This window comes from Canis aureus, chromosome 18 (assembly GCF_053574225.1).
Source record: "Canis aureus isolate CA01 chromosome 18, VMU_Caureus_v.1.0, whole genome shotgun sequence".
Taxonomy (NCBI): domain Eukaryota; kingdom Metazoa; phylum Chordata; class Mammalia; order Carnivora; family Canidae; genus Canis; species Canis aureus.
In genome coordinates this window covers 4,820,506-4,837,855 of record NC_135628.1, presented here as the reverse complement: position 1 = coordinate 4,837,855, position 17,350 = coordinate 4,820,506, and the positions used below count along the sequence as shown (strand labels likewise).

Sequence of the window (17,350 nt, the reverse complement as noted above, 5' to 3'; positions counted from 1 at the left end):
ACCCGGGGGGTACTGGAGTGCAGAGTCAGCACCTTGCTCAGTCAGGTCACCTAAAACAATTCATCAGGGAGGAGCCGATGTTGGATGGATTTTCTTTGCGGGAGGAGAGTTTATTTCCATGTTCTGAGCTTTCTCTACTAGTGTAGAAGTAGCACCCACAATCAGGACACAGAGATCTCAAGAAAGGAGCAAGGGGTCTTGTCTGTTTCTAATCAAGCTGAAAAATTACCATTTCAGCCAAAAGCAAGCACTTACATGGAAAGTAAGAATTTGGAGAGGTCAACGGGGCTGGGCCTAGCTGCTGTGGAGTGACACTGGATTTATAAACACGGCCAAAGCGTGCTGGCACCTAGAGGGGGTAAGCTGGCACCCAGGGGAGAACACAGGGTGAAAGTGTGTGTGGAAAATAATTTCTCCATCAGGAATAGGAGTCTTCCCCATAGACTCACCAGAGTACTTATCAGTAAGGTGAGCCAACTGTCTTCCCTGAAAATCTTTGCAGACTTGAGGGACACTTCTTGATCAGCAGTCCTGAGAGAGGACAAGGACAGAGTTCCCATAACCCGCAGGGATTTCTTTTCACCAGAGGGTTTGGCAAGACTGTGACAGGTTTAAAATAACAAAGTCAACACTGAAAATTCACTTTATTATGTTTTGATTTCACAGAAAATGCAGACTTGTAAATAACAATAGTTCTTTGTAACAATCTGCGTGACACTTTTATTAGCTCATGGAAGTGGGAGGCTTGGTTAAACAGGAATCATGTGAGTATCAGGGAAAAAAAGCTATAGAGTTGGAACAACGATGATTTAGAAAAATAATAATCATGTTGGGCTTTGCAAACCACCTGTCACCTTGCTGATCCCCTGAAAAATGTAAAGAACATTCTCATGGATGAGTGAAAGTTTTCTCTGCGTAGGTAAAGGGAAGGTCAAGGTGAGCCCGCCTCTGTGAGCTTATACCAGCGGATTGTTTTTCCAGAAGGTCAGCACAGACCTGACAAAAGCGATTTACCAGCTTCGGAACTGGCGTGGTTTATTTGCGAAGAGTACACTTCTCGCTCTTCAGATAAGGAAACCCAGGTTGAAGCACAGTAAATAGACACAAGAGAATGGTTCTGGTCCACTGGGCAGCTCTCCGGGCCTGTATCTGGAGAGCAGGCAAGAGGGGACACGGATGTTCTTCAGCTGAGACCACAGCAGCCCCAGGCCAGCCTTTAATAAATGAGAAGTAATAATAAGATCTGGGCCTGGAAACGCTGGCGAGGACAAGCACACGCGGTCATGTCGCCTGTCGCCGGGGTGGGGGTGGGGGCCCTGCTTTAGGTTTTGTAGACTTGATGTAGGATTCCTTAATAAATTAATCAGGCGGAGAAATGTCAATGGGAGGCTAGATTTTTCTGACTTTAAAGCTACTCCCTCTGAAAAAAAAAAAAACGTGATGCCTGATGTGGTCAGGCTTCGTGATAAACCCAATAGAAAGGAACATGGTTTCGACGATCCAGAGGCCTCTTGAAACGAAGCGTGGCAGCTGGGTATGGGGACGTGAGCGGGGCCCGCACCTCTGGGCCCCCGAGGTCCTGGGAGGGGCCGGGGAAGCCACAGCAGGAGGAAGCAGGGCAGTGACCCTGCAAGAGCGGGGGAAGCCACTCTTCACCACGGCCAAGCCCAGCCCGGCGTCGCCAACAGCCACCTGGCCCTTCCCGGTCAGTCCTCTCCCGTCCTCCAGCCCGGCTCTGAATGCACGGCCGTTTGACACATCCTTCGGGGCCGCTCCTTCCACTCTGGAGAAATCTGTATTAGGCCAGGGCCCCCGTCCTGGGGGTGCCGAGAGCCCAGCTGGCCGTGCTCACGGCACTCGGGGTTTCGGGCTGGAGCTTACGTGTGAGAGGCTGCCCAAGATGCAGCCGGGATGCCCCTTGCCAAGCATGCTCACAGGATACCAAGGTCAGTCCAGTCCAGCCTTGCCAAGCGCGGCCCAAGCCAGGCAGGCCAACTGACCGAGAAGACAACTCACTGGCTGAGACTCAGAGTCACGTGCAGATTATGTCGTTATCGTAGAAAGCTCTACTAAGTCAAGATCTCATATTGTGTCCGAACTCTTTCAGCTATTGCAGAACCTTAATGGGCATCCTTGTGGGCCTAGAAAGCTTGGTTTTATCATAAGATTTTCATTGAGAGGGAATTTGTAGGGGATCTGAACCGAATGGATTCTTTCATTTTGTTTGGCGTAGATTGTGCCGTAACATTCCCTTACGGACTTCAGGTATCCAGAGTCTCGTGGATCTTAGAATTATGGAACGCTGATCCTCAACCAAACCCTAAAGAAAATAAGTTTGAAGTGGTCTTCACCTGTTTTTTAATTTTTAATTTTTTCAAATAGTGGAGATTTCCTCTTTCAGAAGTAAAAGCAGATAAAAATACTTCACTCTGTGATTACACCCTCCCTAATGGCCACAGCCACTGGCACTTGAGCAGGCTGTCATGGTCTCCCACAGTCTCCTTCGTGGGTTTCTGCAGGGATATGCCTCGTGCCCTTGCCCCTTATGCCTCTCAGCATGAAAGTCAGATCAAAACATCCCAGGAATTAAAAGAAATAATGACCATCTCCTTTGGAAGCTAAAGCTACTTAGAATCCGCTTGGGTTAACTCTGAGACAAACCAGATAAAGTGCTTGGCTTTCCCGACTCCTCTGCTGACGATGGAACTTGGGGGCGATGCCAGATAACTGCAGGGACCTCTGCCCCTCTTGGCCTCCGCTTTCCCCAGATGCACACGGAAGGGAGCCAAGATGCCCTCTTCGATCCTTTCCATTTCTAGAGACACCCGCAGATTTATGATGTCATAGCACATCCAGCAGGTAGGAGGGCAAGCAGGTGGCTTGGGGACCACCGTGCGAGCTCCTGCATCCCCCAGAGGCGTCCACAGGCAGCTTCCACGTAACCAGGACGGCTCACCTGCTGGCCGCCCCCTCGCCCCCGAAGGCCCACGCGGAGCTCAGGGCCACTGTGTCCCGCTCCACTGTTCCCGCCCTCTGAATCTATAGACTCAAAAAGAGGAAAGAGCTACTTTGGAAAAATCAGATTAAAAATTGGAGGATTTGGGAGTGAAGGGAAGGGGATGAAATCTGCCATTTTTATGAGGGCGAGGAGGTGAGCATCAGTGATGACCAAGAACTCCAGCGGGCAGCTGTCAGAGAAGGTCGGCGTAGCCGCCCTGCCGCAGAGCAAGGACAGAGGAACTGAGGCAGGCTGTCCCCGAACGAGCGTCAGCCACTGGTCACCAGAGGCACAGAAGGAAGCATCCCATGAATAAATGGGAAGAGGCCACATGGAGAAGCAGAGCCTAATTGAACCGGGGGACGGGGTGAGAAGTATCTTCGGTTATTTTGTCCTTCTTTCGCTTACGGCAGCCTCTCCACCTCCCCTGGACGTCACCTCTGGGCCCGTAATCACCGTAATCACCGCCGGGCCCCTTAAATACAGCCTCCAAATGACGATTTGTTTATAACATGATACACTCGGGTTGCCAACTCTCCAAGCAAGGCTGTGTGTCATTTGCAAGGGCTAGGGCATCCTGTCACCTCGTCAGCCCCGGATGAGCACAGTTCAACGTGACAGCTCTTTGAAACGTGCTCGAAGGGCGATGGGTACGAGCGGGGGCTCCTCGGCACATGCGGCCAACGCGTGCTGGGCGCCTGCTTACGGTGGAGGCCGCCCAGGCTGCTGGGTCCCCGGTCGTGTCATCCGAAACGTTTGCTTTCTCAAAGCCACTTCAACTGCAAAACTCCATGGGCCGCGTGCGTCATACCAGATATGAATTGTGTTGCCCCCCTTTGTACCTCATCTGTACAGGCACGTCTTCTGATATTCCACTAACTTATTTTCCTCCATTGCCCCCTCCTTGCCCCAATAGGTACCTTATCCTGCCAGACGATCAATCTTCTTTTAAATTCCCTTCAGGTCCTAAGTAAGAAGGAAGTCTCACTCCCTAAAGCTTGATATCAAGGGGGCACAGTAAGGCAAAGCAATCACTTTCTGAGGCTCTTGCTATCGTAGGGACTCCAAACTGTACCAAAGGACAACAGTCCCATCCTGTCACATCAGATTTTAATACGACAATAAATGCCTTGAAAAATATGTGTGTTAAACCTCAAGTTCATTGAAAGCCATCCTTCTCCAGGCGTTACCAGCTGCCCCTGGGGGTGGGGGGTTGGGGTGGGGAGGGAGGGCTGTGAAAAAAAAAATCACTTGATCAGGCAAGAGCCTTGCTTGGTCTTCTTGAGATTTAAAGTTAATTCGGTGGCAGCTGGTCCTGCTGTCTTCACCCTCCAGAGAGAAGTGCAGAATTTCTGAACTGCGAGCATTTATTGTGAGACCCAGGAAAAGCTCCTTCGGGACGCTCTTCCCCCTCTGGTCGACTGCTCTAGAGGAGGGAACGTCCAGGCGGGTGGCGATGGGGTTCAGGCCCCTCCGTGCCCCTGCCCCGCGTGGCAGTGCTGACCAGGAGGAGGGGTGCACCGGGGGCCAGAAGCCGGGGAGGGGAAGGCATCTTTATGGGCAGCACGTGGCCCCAGGCCCGGGGCCCCCGGGGGTGGGGGGCTTCTGTCGAGACAAAGGTCACGTGCCTTAGGACAAGTCTCCCCCAGAAAACCCAGAGGCGCCGTGTCCTTGCAGATCCAGAGGAGTCCTTGTGGGAGGGAGGGAGGGAGGGCGGCGGTGGGGCCTCCGCCCGGGTCATGTGGGAGCTGCCCAGTCGGCGCTCGTGGGGGCCTTGCACGTGTGCACGTCTAGGGCCTCCAGGCAGTCCTGACAGCGCACGGCGCAGCACCAGTGGAACTTACACTCGCACTTGGTCATCCGCGTGACGCGGGACGTGTCGTAGCCTCTCCCGCAGCACATGACCTCGCAGCTGTCCATGCCGCGGGAAGTCAGGTTGCACACACGGCCCGCCGTCCCCGGGGAGCCTGGAAGACAAGCCAGGGAGGGGTCACTGAGCCGGTGGGCGTGGGGTACTGGGTCTGCCTCGGCAGGAGGGCAGTCCTTGGGCCAGGCCCCCCACAGCACAGCCCCAGGCCACGGCCCCCCGGGGTCTGCGGTCCCCAGGTGCCCACCGTGGCCCAGGTGGCCATCCCCAGGCCTTGGCCTCCATGGGGTCTGTGGTCCCTAGGCGCCCACCATGGCCCAGGTGGTCGTCCCCAGGCTGTACCCCGCCCCGGGTCTGCGGTCCCCAGGTGCCCACCATGGCCTGGATGGTCATCCCCAGGCCTTGGCCCCCATGGGGTCTGCAATCCTCAGGTGCCCACCGTGGCCCGGGTGGTTGTCCCCAGGCTGTGGCCCCCTCGCCCCGGGGTCTGCAGTCCCCAGGTGCCCACCGTGGCCCAGGTGGCCATCCCCAGGCCCTGGCCCCCATGGGGTCTGTGGTCCCCAGGCGCCCACCATGGCCCGGGTGGTCATCCCCAGGCTGCGCCCCCCCCCCGGGTCTGCGGTCCCCAGGTGCCCACCGTGGCCCAGGTGGCCGTCTCCAGGCCTTGGCCCCCACGGGGTCTGCAGTCCCCAGGTGCCCACCGTGGCCCAGGTGGCCGTCCCCAGGCTGTGGCCCCCCCGTCCCGGGGTCTGCGGTCCCCAGGTGCCCACCATGGCCCGGGTGGCTGTCCTCAGGCTGCGGCCCCCCGGGGTCTGTGGTCCCCAGGTGCCCACCGTGGCCTGGGTGGCCATCCCCAGGCCTTGGCCTCCCCAGGGTCTGTGGTCCCAGGTGCCCACCATGGCCTGGGTGGCAGTCCCCAGAGGCCGAGTCCAGGAGAGGTGCCGCTCCTGAGCTGGATAAATGTGTGGGCCGATCCCTACCAGTGGGGCTGGTGCGGTGCCGAATGGGCAAGGCCGGGTCCAAAAGAAAGAAGGACGTGCCCTGGCTCCCTCTCACCTGCCGCCAAACCACGTCCAGGACGCAGGGACGCGGGTGAGCGCTCCAACATTGTCGTGGCGCGGAACCCGCAAGGGGAGGGTTCTCTCTTCCAGGCCTGACTCTGCTGCCTTCTTAGCAAGAGAGGACCTGGCTGCTGGGGGGGGGGGGGGGCATTGCCGCCCTCCGAGCTGCCGCCGGGGACCACCCAGAGGTGGGAGAGGCCCCTGGGGAGGCCAGACGCCAGGCCTTCAGCCAGCGGGACTGGCACAGAAACCTCCTGGGGACGACCGGGAGCGCCTGCGTGGCAGTTCATTTTTATGTGTTTGTCCCTGAAAAAGACTCTCCGAGGTAGGATGCCTCTCCACTTGGTCTAGTCCTGGGGAAGCGCCCAGAACTCCGTTGCGGGAGCTTTATCGCACCCAGAACCACGGGGAGCGGGGCCTTCGTGGAGTTTGCTCAGCTTGCAAGGATCCTTCCTGCTTCTTCCTCTGGCGCGGAAACGGGCCCCTGGCAGCCACGGTGAGCATCATCACACTGCTGTGCCACTGGCAGGTGACAGCCCGGGCGTGGGGGCACCTGGCCCATGCTGGGCCGGGCAGAGAGACTTCCCTGGGGATTTGCGGGCTTGATGGGGCCGGGGAGTGTCACCAAATACACACGTGGTAGCCGCTGGCAGCCGCACACCGTGATGAAGTGTGCGGGCGAGGGGAGGCCTCCGGACAGGTAAGAATGGGGCAGGTGGGCAGAGACAGCCAGGATGACAGGGCAAGAGGATGCTGCTCTGATCTGGGGCCATCTTCCTCGAGCTGCTTCCATTGCTCCCCAAGGCCCGGCTGCACTGCAACCTTTGGGGTCCTGGAGAGCCTGTATCCTTAGGACAAATCCCCCCTTTGAGCTGACATCGCTCCAGTTTCTATTACTTGCAATCGACAATCCTAAATACTTGACAAACCAAGAGTAGCTAAACTCATTATTTAAAATAATAATAATAATAATAATAATAATAATAATAATAATGATAGTCTGTCAGGATGGAAAAGACAGTGACTTCATTCATTTTCAGTCCCTCTATCATTTACTGAGGAATTTCTCCTGCTTCCTCACTCCTGCCTCGTGACTGTCCCTCTGTTTATCACAACCCGAACCGTGTTTCAATTATCTGCCTAAATGTCACGTTGCCCTGCGGGGCAGGAATGACCCGGGAAGCAGCCGGGCTGCAGCAGGGCGCAGGGTCGAGGAGAAGAGGGGGGCGGCCCAAGCTCGTTCTGCGTGACCAGGCCACCGAGGGCAGGAAGAGCGGCAGGGATTTCACGATGACAGGAAGGATGGTGAAGGGCTGGGGTCGGGGTGGAGGGTGGGTCAGCCAGGGGAGGCCAGGAGCCTCCCGCGTGCTACAGCGGCACGGAGCCTGAGCGGCTGCGTCGGGGCGCCTGGGAGCTCGAAACTACCGTCTGTACAAGGAGGACTCCCCACTCCCAACGGCGCCTCTTCACAGCACACCCCTTAGCTCATCCTGCAGACACGCAATCAACGCGGACAGAGATGCTGCTGTTCGGTGGCTTAGACAGTTGGGTCTAGAGTTTTGCAAGATGCGGTGGCGGAGGAAAAATGAAGTAATTAGAATTCACTTCCTATTCTCGGAGAACTCGTGATATAACGAAGGGATTAACATGTAAGGAGGCATCTCCATTCCTTGAGCCGTGCCAGTGGGGGGAAGGCCTTCCGGAACCTCTAGGAGAGCTTTGTACAAAGCGCCGCTGCAGACAAAGCTCAACGATGGTGGGATGAGGTTTCCTAGAGCTTGGACAGGTCAGGGGTCAAGTCCTAGCTTCGGGGTCTAGCCCCTGGGTGACCTCGGGCACGCTATTTAATCTCATTAGGCATCAGTTCCTTACCTGGCGAAATGGGGACAAAACCAGTCCCTTCCTCACAGGGCAGGGGTGAGGAGGGGGTGAGATAATGCAGGAAAAGCAGCTGGCCTGAGAAGGCCTCAGGGGACGCGGCCCTTCCATTCCGTTAGGCAGTGTTGCGGAGGTGCCTACTACGTGCTAAGCACGCTGGGGGGCGGGGGGGCTCGGGATGTATCAGAGCAAAGTCAAGATCCTGGCCTTTGGAGCTCGTGTTCTAGAGGGAGTGAGCCAAGCCCGTGAAAGTAATGATAACTTTGCTCTCGATAAGGCTATAGCCGCAAGCGGGGTCAGACAAGCCGCTGTTGCCAGCACAGTTTCATGGAGGTGGCATCAGAGATCGGGCATAGGGGGTAAGCAGAAGACGTGGAGGGAAAATGGGGCGAAAGGCATCCCGGCAGGCGTCCCGAGCCCACTGGCGAGGCCGCAGAGTCCGCGTAGGAGACAGGGGCTCGGAAGGGGAGTCGGAGCGCAGGTGTCGGGCCCTCCTGCCTTGCTGCAATTGGGTTTTCATTCCACAGTGAGTGGGGAGCCTGTTCAGGCTTTTGCTCAGCAGAAACCCCGTGGGAACGAGAAGCCCGAAACAGCTCCCTGGGGCCGGGGGTAGAGGGGGGTATCCCTGAGGGCTGGATTGGTCCAGGCGGGAGAGATAATGAGCATGGGATGAACACGCATGGGGTTAGAGGGGAAAATCACTAGGGCTCGGGGACTTGCTGAATTGCAGGGACGGGGTCGAGGAGGAAAAGACTGGAGAGTGTTGACTTGGCCCAACAGTAAGGAGGTCACGGGTGCCTCTGATGAGAGCCGGGGGGTCGTGGAGCGAGGGGGACGCCAGGGCAGAGAGACGCCGTTAGGGTCCCAGAGTGTGGCCGGTGTTCAAGCAGCTTGGTGACAAAGCAGAGGAAAGAAGGTGGCTGCAGGGAGCCATGAGGCCCGAGGTAGGACTTGAAGGCTATTTTAGGCTGCGAGGTTTCCTGGCGGTTTGCTACGCAGCAGCAGACATGGGGCACAGGCCGGTGGGTTTTAATTACATAAAGTACAAGAGTGGGAAAAAGCAGCCTGTGCCATCCCAGGTCACCGACTTCCCTCGGGGAATAGTGACAAGGGGCATGAAGGAGGCCTCTGGAAGGCTGGTCCTTGTCGGGTCTTGGTCTGGGGAGAGATGAGAGGGGTCTGGTCACCTGAGCTGTCCGTGAGACACGTGCGCTTTCCTGCATGTGTTTTATGTTCCAGGAACGAGAAGAGGGAGGAGGCCACATACGCAAAACCAGCAAAACTGTGACACGGGAGGAGCGGGAAGGTTTTAACGCGGCTGGGACGCAGCCTTCCCAGGGATGAGTACGAGAGGTGAGGCTGGAGACGTGGGCAGAAGCCGAGACGCGGAAGGCCCTGCGTAATAGGGGAAGGCACCGAAACTTTAACCCAAGGACCACGGGGTGCTCCTGAAGGTTTTTACACAAGGGGGTGCAGGATGGATTTACATTCACAAGGGCCTGCTGCGGGTGCTGGCGTCGGATGGATTGACCCGAGCCGGGGTAAAGGCAAGGGGCCAAGTTAGGGAGCAGTGAAGTGCCCTGGGCAGGGCCCAGGGTGACCCTGGGACAAGGACAGTGGCGGTGGGCGTGGGGGCCGGACAGGTTAAAGGGCTCGGGGAGGGTGTGGAGGAGGCAGGATGGGCAGGACGCGGAGGCTGAGCGTCAGGAAGTGCTCCCAGGCGTCTGGCTCTAGCGACTGGGTTTATGCTGGTGACCTTCCTCGGGGTGGGAGCCCTGGGGACGGGCTGGCTTTGAGCTGAGATACTGAGTTTTGTTTTCAATATGTCGACTTTGTGGTGACAGTGGGTCGTCCAGGTAGAAACTGAGTGCACCGAAAATGCTGTCTGGGACTCCGGAGAGGGGTCAGCATGGAGACGCAGAGTAGGAAATCTACCCCAGAGGTGGCCAGGGAAGCCGTGGTGCCACCGAGACAGACCCCCAGCGGATGTGCAAAAGCGCTGTCACCTGCCACCTTAGAGGCTGCTCCGAATCGTCACCTTTTTGTGCTTTGTCCATAAGCCCTGCACACCCACGAGCGCTCTTCGCTTCCATCAATACGCATTCGTCAAAATACGAATACATGCGACGAGAATCCTCTCTCCCCGCTGGGGCTGTGAGGTGGGCGTGGGGGGTGCCCGGGGACGGGGGTGAAGAGTCTCATTCCCAGATCAGGCTGCGGGCGTCTTACCGACATCGCACCCGGGGACGTCCCCACAGGGGCCTGACGCCTACGGAGGTCCTGAGCCGGTGGTGGGTGGTGTGACCCAGCTGCAGGGATGCTTGGGGGCGGTTTCCGTCTCTCAGATGCGGAAAAACTGAACCAGACTCTGTCTGAACAGGAGGGGTGCTCAGGGAAGTGACCTCAACACTGTCAAAACTCAGAGAAAAGCGGTCAGGGTGACGGCCACGGGCAAGAGCCTAACCTAGAAGTGGTTCAGTCAAGGAAGCGAAGCGTTGAGATCTCTCCCTGTGTGGAGATGGCAGCAGCTCAGCGTTCGGCCGCAGGATGCTGGAGAACACCGCTGATCTGAACACAGCGCTGTCCACCGGCCGCCCCGACGGGGCGGAATAGGGCCCAGGAGAAGGAAGACGGCAGGGGTTTTTGAGGGCTGGGAGCCCCTGATGTGAGAGCAGCGCTGGGGCGACAGCCTGGAGGATGAGTGGCCCCTCCGAGGGCCCAGGGCCCCCAGGACCGTGCCAGCTGACAGGTGCAGGGCAGGCTCCGTCGTCTGGGGAGGGGACCGGGCTACAGGACGGTGGGCTGCGAATCAGCCCTTCCTCTGGGGTTCGGAGCTCATCAGATCTAATGACAGACCGTAGGGCAGGAGGAGGACACTTGCTGCCATTTGAACAGAATATAGAGCCATTTCATCGAAGCCCTGGAAAGAACCTTTCTAGGCTGCAGAATCTATACAAAACTCCCTGGCTTCGCTTTCCTTTTTTTTTTTCATTGCTTTCCTTTATCACAATTATTATTATTAACGATGTTAACGATAGCAGAAGGGCTCTACTACTGTCTCCCCCCTCCACCCACCGTCCTTTGCAGAACAGAAGGCGTCACCGTCATTCTTAAAATAATTATGAGCTAAGAATCAAGACTGTAAATGTGTGTGTGTGTGTGAGCAAGCTCTGTGAAAGGGACCCTCTGAGTTTTAGGATCTTCCTGCTTGTTCTAAATATTTGAGACATACGTTTTTAAATCTTTTTTTTTTCCCCAAATACTACACCAATTCATTAATGAGCCACCCTCCCTGTCTGGGCCGCAGCAGGAAGCCCCGTGTTCACAAGGCCGGTGCCACCTGTCAGCCCGAGGCCCGTGCGGCCTTGCCTCTTTCCTCTCTTCCCCTCGTTCTTCGTGCTTCCTTCCCCTCTCTTCTTCCCCATCCCCTTTCCATCCTTCTTTTCTGAACTCTCTCTCGTCCTTTCGTTCGTAATTGGAGCCAGTGTTTCTGGGGAACCGACATGGGGTAGCCCTGGGAAAAGCCTTTTGCCCCTCCTGTCTCATTCCACTCCTATAAGCTTAGAAAGTAGGTACTGTTGTCCCAGGTTTGGAAATGAGGGGACGGGCGACGGGGAGTAACTTGCTCACGATCACACACGTCACACCGCTAGCAGGCGGCAGGTCAGGATCCGAAGCCGGGCTTGCGTGAGTCGGGGGCCAGGCCCTTGACCGTCGCGACATCCGGCAGGGAGCTCCCTCCCACAGCCCCGCCTGACCCCAGGAAGCACATCCCTTCCTGCTCTTTCCCTCCGTTATTTTATCAAATGAAGAACTGGCGGCGGCCTGACGTGTAACCTTTTGGGAAGGGACTTTTCCCCCAGCGTATGCTTGGCCACAGACAACGAGGACACCCACCGTGACGTGAGAATGAGAAAGGCTAGTTCACGTGGCGTTAGCAGCCTGCGCTGCGCTCTTCCCCCACTGGCGTCCCCGTGGGAATCCTATCACTTTCTCTAATGACCTCGCAACACCGAGACGCACATCTCCAAAGCAGGTACGTGTCCTCGAGGAGGTTTTGATTTATGCCACGGATGGGGCCGTGGCTGAAAACTGGGAAGAACTCCCGCTAAGCAGAGCTTTCTGGTCCAGAAAAGCCAGTGGTGCCCATTTGCATTTCCCCAGGATGGCGCGCCTGAGCCCGTGCACTCCCCCAGCACCACCCCCCCCACCCCAGACTCTAAGATTCGCCGAGACATTTCCAAAAACCAAATCGAGGGGCAGCCCGGGTGGCTCAGCGGTTTAGCGCTGCCTTCAGCCCGGGCCCTGATCCTGGAGACCCGGGATCGAGTCCCATGTCGTGCTCCCTGCATGGAGCCTGCTTCTCCCTCTGCCTGTGTCTCTGCCTCTCTCTCTCTCTCTCTTTGTGTTGCTCATGAATAAATAAATAAAATCTAAAAAAAAAAAAAAAACCAAATCGATCTTTAGAGGTCGACTGTTCGCATCATACGGTATCTACAAAAGCATGCGTGGCTGTCTTTACGAACACGTCAGAGGAAATGTTAAAAATATTTTAAGGGGGATCCCTGCCTGGGTGGCTCAGCAGTTTAGTGCCTGCCTTCGGCCCAGGGCGTGACCCCGGGGTCCCGGGATCGAGTCCCACGTCGGGCTCCCTGCATGGAGCCTGCTTCTCCCTCTGCCTGGGTCTCTGCCTCTCTCTCTCTCTGTCTCTCATAACTAAATAAATAAAATCTTGAAAAAAATATTTTGAGGAATGCCCCTATCATTAGTTTCCCAAATTGACGTGTTAAGAGGATAGACGCATAATGAGATGCTTCCCATTTATGTATTTTAAGCATCGTTCATGGTGATGTACAGTATCTCTTACTGCACTTTGACTTACTCGGTTAGGATGAGCGGCAGGTCAGAGGCTCTTTTCCCCGACATGCGCCCTGATGTGGTACGGATCCCGTCCCCGGACAGAGGGTGGCAGACTCGGGCTCGGTGGACCCCACCTTCCTCTGTCACCTTCACACCACAGCGTTAGGAGCTCATCTGCCGAGACTCCGCGCCCAGGAGACCCAGGCAGTCTGCAAGGTCTGTGGTGTGGGAAGGTGTGAGCTCCAGCCAGGTCTTCCTTTCTCTTCCCCGCAAGGGTTGTCCTCACCCTTCAGAGTTCAAATAGGCACAGGGCGGGGGGGGGGGGGGGGGTGGAGCAAGGAGGAAGAAGCATCGGGGTTCCTAAATCACCTCAGTTGGGGCCATCGAGCCCACTCTCGGCGGGGCAGCGCTGCGGGAACTTTGGAGTGGAGCGTCCCTTCCCTGGAGCTATAAAATTAATAATGGAGTCAGGGCTCCCAGTGCAAAAACATTTCTGTCTCCACCGACATGCATCTTCCTGACAGCAGAGGAGGACGGAGAGCTCTGGCTAATAGTTCCCAGACCCACGCCTCTGGGACCGTGGAGGAAGGGCGCGCTCTCGAGCGCCTTCTCTGTGGATGGGCCCGTGTCTTTGGAAATTCCTGCCACTCCAGGCTGACACGAGCCCATATGTTGACCATTAGGACGGAAAGCAAGATTCACTTCAGCCCGTCATCCAATTGGCTGTTTCTCCTCCGCTTGACTTACGTGTTGTCAGTAACGACACAGATTTATCGAGGGGAGAAAAGAATGTTCGAGCCAGCGCTGGAGAGCCCGCACATTCACCTCCTCGCACGGCTTGGCCATCGCACAGCAAGGGCTGCAAACCCCAAACTAGGAGACGCGGCATCTCTGCCTCCGTCGGAAGAGTTCAGCCGACGACTCTGTGACAGGCAGGAGAAGCCTCCGGGCACGGGCAAGCGGGGCCGGTAAATGAGCGAATCCTATCGTGGAACTAAAACGCTACGATCGGCCTCTTCCAGGCTTTCCATGTCTGTCACGTCTAGTCTACCCAGCTCAGTGCCCGCTGCCCCCACCTGCACCCTCTGCGGCCGCGGAACCTCCCCGAGAGCACGTCCCATTACAAGCCTGTTTCGCCCAGCTTCTGCCCGGCCTCTCTATTCCACTTCACTACGGATCCCGTTAAACCTGACAAGGCCAACTCCTCGCGGGCCCGCTGAAGGGACTCTGACGTCCCAGCTGGGTGGGCCGATTCCTCACAGGAGCTACTCTCACCTGCTGTCCTCGCCTTTCCTCCCTCCACTGGATGGGAGGTCTTCCCATTCTTCGAGACTCAGGCCCACCTCTGCACCTTCTTCCATAGAGCTCTCCTTGTTCCTGCTCCAGGCCCCCCTGCCCCCCTTCTCAAGTCCTATAATGCCTACCACGCAGGAGAGCTCCTACGCTCTTTTGACGTGTTTGAGGATTCCTCGTGCATCTTGTCTCCCCAGGGACAGAGGTTAGAGCTTGTATTTCTTCAGGGGCACTGCAGAGTGCTCAGCCGTCAACACAGAAATTCCTGATTCATTAAATATTAAATTAAAAACAATTTCCTAAAAAATGAAGAGTTTGGCAAGCGTTTCCTTGCCAAAGGAGGACATACTTCCCGGGGAGTGGTCACCGAGTCCTCAGGCCCTGTGGTGAAGAGTAAACTAACTAAGGGCCTGGTTTCGACTCGAATGATCTCACTCGATACATAGAGAACACATGCAGAGCTTGAGAAAAACAAGTTAAGGGAGTCTGTGCCATCAAGGTCAGGATCTGTGATCGCAAACTTAGAGTGAAATGAATTAACGATTCACTCATTCATTTATGGAATCATAGTAACCTTGGGAAATTTCTAGGTAAAACACTAAAGAGACCCAGAGAAGTTAATTTATCCATGGCTACTCGATAGTCATTAGAAAATTAAGAGGAAGCAACGGGTAGCACCAAGTAGCACCAAAGTCTGCTGATCCATAATGCCAGGCTTTTTCCTTAGGAATCTGAGATTTGCATAGCTTTAAAAAAAAAAAAAAGAGAGATTTACCACACTAGCACAAGATAGGTTTCATGGGGAGAAGCTATATGAAGTAAGCAAATACGTTATTTGATGATATGTTAACATCATTCTTTTGTTTGTAACATATTATTTTTTTCTATTACAAAAAAGGACAATTTGAAAGTTTTTTGTTGGTGTTATGTCAAAGACTTGGAAAATAGGAACATGAAAATTTTGTTTCCTTTTTCCAGAAAAAAAAAAGTTGTGTTTTTTTTTTTTTCAATTTTTGCAAATTCAATCTGATTGCCACTGTTGATTCAAATTAGGGCCCTTTTCAGCGTACGCTAAAAGTTCAATAATTCTAGTACATCTACATTCTGAAAGGTAAGGCCGACTTACAGATCAGACCTATAGCATACTGAAGTACTGGATGTAAGAAGTATTTTGCTTGCATTAGCAACAAAATCAGATGAAGTAACAAGTAGTCCCACAATAGTAGTAAATGAAAAAGGCCCTGCCCGGAGTAAAAGAACTGAGAATTTGGTGGCAACTAAAAGCAATCGATATAGTCTCCTGCTGCGTAGGAACCCTCATCTCTTCCAGGACAGTGGCCAACGAGCAACGTCTTAAACTCTTTAAATGGTCCCCTAACGCACGTGAACATGAGGAAAAATTCCATTTTACATTTCCGCTTAAATGGGGATTTTCATAGGCCGTGTGTTATCACCAGTGATGAAAAAACATGCTTAATAATCACCTGTCAAAGAAACCGAGTCATCTCTAACTTAGGACACTGCACCAACATGACTAAGAATTCAGACGAGGAACATACTTCATGTTGTTTGTAACTTGCCACTCAACTCAACTCAACTCATGTCTATATGTTAGGTGCTGGGGATCCAGTGGTGAACAGATATAGTGTGCCTGCCATCACGGGATCAGAGTCCAGTGGGACAGACAGCTAACAAATTTTAAATTAACTAAAACTCATGGTAAGAGTCAAGGAACAAGGAAGGCTTTCTGAGCTACATCCCCCCGCCCATGCATTTTAGGAGGACCTGGCGATGGGCCGATACACAAGTGACCTGCAGGTTTATGGCCTGACCAGTGGCGTGGATGGCTCTGCTTTCTGAGAAGAGGAAGCTTGAGGAAAACAAGTTTTGGGAGTGGGACAAATCAAGAGTCCAGTTTTAACAGAATCAGGTGGACAGTGACGTGAGCCACCGAGAGGAGCTGCTAGGCGGCGGGTAGGACCCAGCTGAGGCCCGAGAAGCACTTAAAACCATCATGAAGGAGGAGGCCACTCAAGGAGAAAGTGCAGAAGCAGGAGGGGAAGAGGGCCCAACTGAACCCTGCAGATCTTCAAGATCTACAAGGAGAAGAGGAGAAACTAGCAACTGAAAGTGGGGAAGACGAGCTAGCAGGGCAGGAGGTTTCGGAACGGAGGGGCAGGCCGACCGTATTACATGCCGCGAAGGCTCTGAGAAGAGGGTCCTCTGGATAGTAAGAAATATTACTTATGCAGCGCAACCGACAACGGCCCACGGAAATGCTGGCCTACAGGCCTCACCAACACATCTTTCATTTCATTCTCTCCTGGTCTAGCTCCCTTGGCGCTTTTCAGATATCAGTTCACGAATTTCTAAAATAAATCTCCATGCAGAAAGGGATGAATAAATAACCTATTCTTGAACTTTCCAAATGACAAGTGTGTGGTAAGACCTCCTAACAGAGCCGTGGCGCGAAGGCCGAAACCCAGATGGCGCCCCCTCCCTGTCTCCCTGTCTGGGCGTGAGGACACCCCCCCCCCCCGCACCTGGCCCACGGCCCGCGGCCGCCAACCACCCGACTCATCTGCAGAGACCGGGAGGCCTGGTGAAGGCCGAGGGCAAGGACCGAGTCCGCTTCCCCAGCTGTGTGTTCCGGAGGCTTACCAAACAGTCTGACACAGGGGGGGCTCAAGAAATACTTGCCCCATGAAGCAGCGAGGGGCTGGGATGTACGTGGGCATGGTGCATCTACTACGGACATGAGGCCCACCCAGTCCGACGGCTGACGCGCCCTCCCCGCGTTTTCCATCAGGTCACCGGGCGCAGAGCTTCGGCAAACCGGGCGGCGCCACGGGCCGGCTACGCTGGCGAATCCCCTAAACCTGGGAAGTGCGGCCCGGGGCTGCACGCGGTCGGCCAGGTAGGCTGCGTGGAGGAAGCAGCGCCACCCTAGCGCCTGGCCTGGCCGCTCACGGCCGCGGCCGCCTCGGCTTACAGCAAACAACAGGTTAAACGAAGGCTGAGGCTGATCTTTTGAACTTGACTGGAGAAGAGGCGGAGGGCGGCCTGTTTCCTACAGCTGGAGAGGAGACCTCGGGGTGACCCCTGGCCCGGGGCAGCGTTTGTACATCGTAACGGGTGAAAGTGGCCTGTGATGAGGCGCATTCGCTTCTCTGGAGAGGGCAGCGGCATTCCTTGGAGATGGACTATCTCTAACTTGAGGGCCTCTCTGACTTACAGACGCCTGGGGCAACAGCCGCAGTAGATAACCACAGGGCCAGGAGAAGCCGGGAAAGCCCGCGGCCCGGATCTAGGCTGCAGCGCGGCCTGCACAGTGTCACCTGCACAGCGTCCCCGAGGCCGCCCGTTAGGAATCCGGGGGGAGTCTTTAGCGAT

The 17,350-nt window shown here is 55.4% G+C and overlaps 1 protein-coding gene across 2 annotated transcripts in view; it reads right to left on the bottom strand.

The window, feature by feature from the left end:
* Positions 1–625: 625 nt before the first annotated feature.
* Positions 626–17,350, bottom strand: part of WNT2 (Wnt family member 2) — a 48,958-nt gene continuing 32,233 nt past the window's right edge. For both annotated transcript variants that reach the window (XM_077856015.1, XM_077856014.1), the window contains exon 5: positions 626–4,965. In XM_077856015.1, the coding sequence (XP_077712141.1) occupies positions 4,736–4,965 (230 nt within the window). In that variant the 3' untranslated portion in view covers positions 626–4,735. The remainder of the gene's footprint in view (positions 4,966–17,350) is intronic.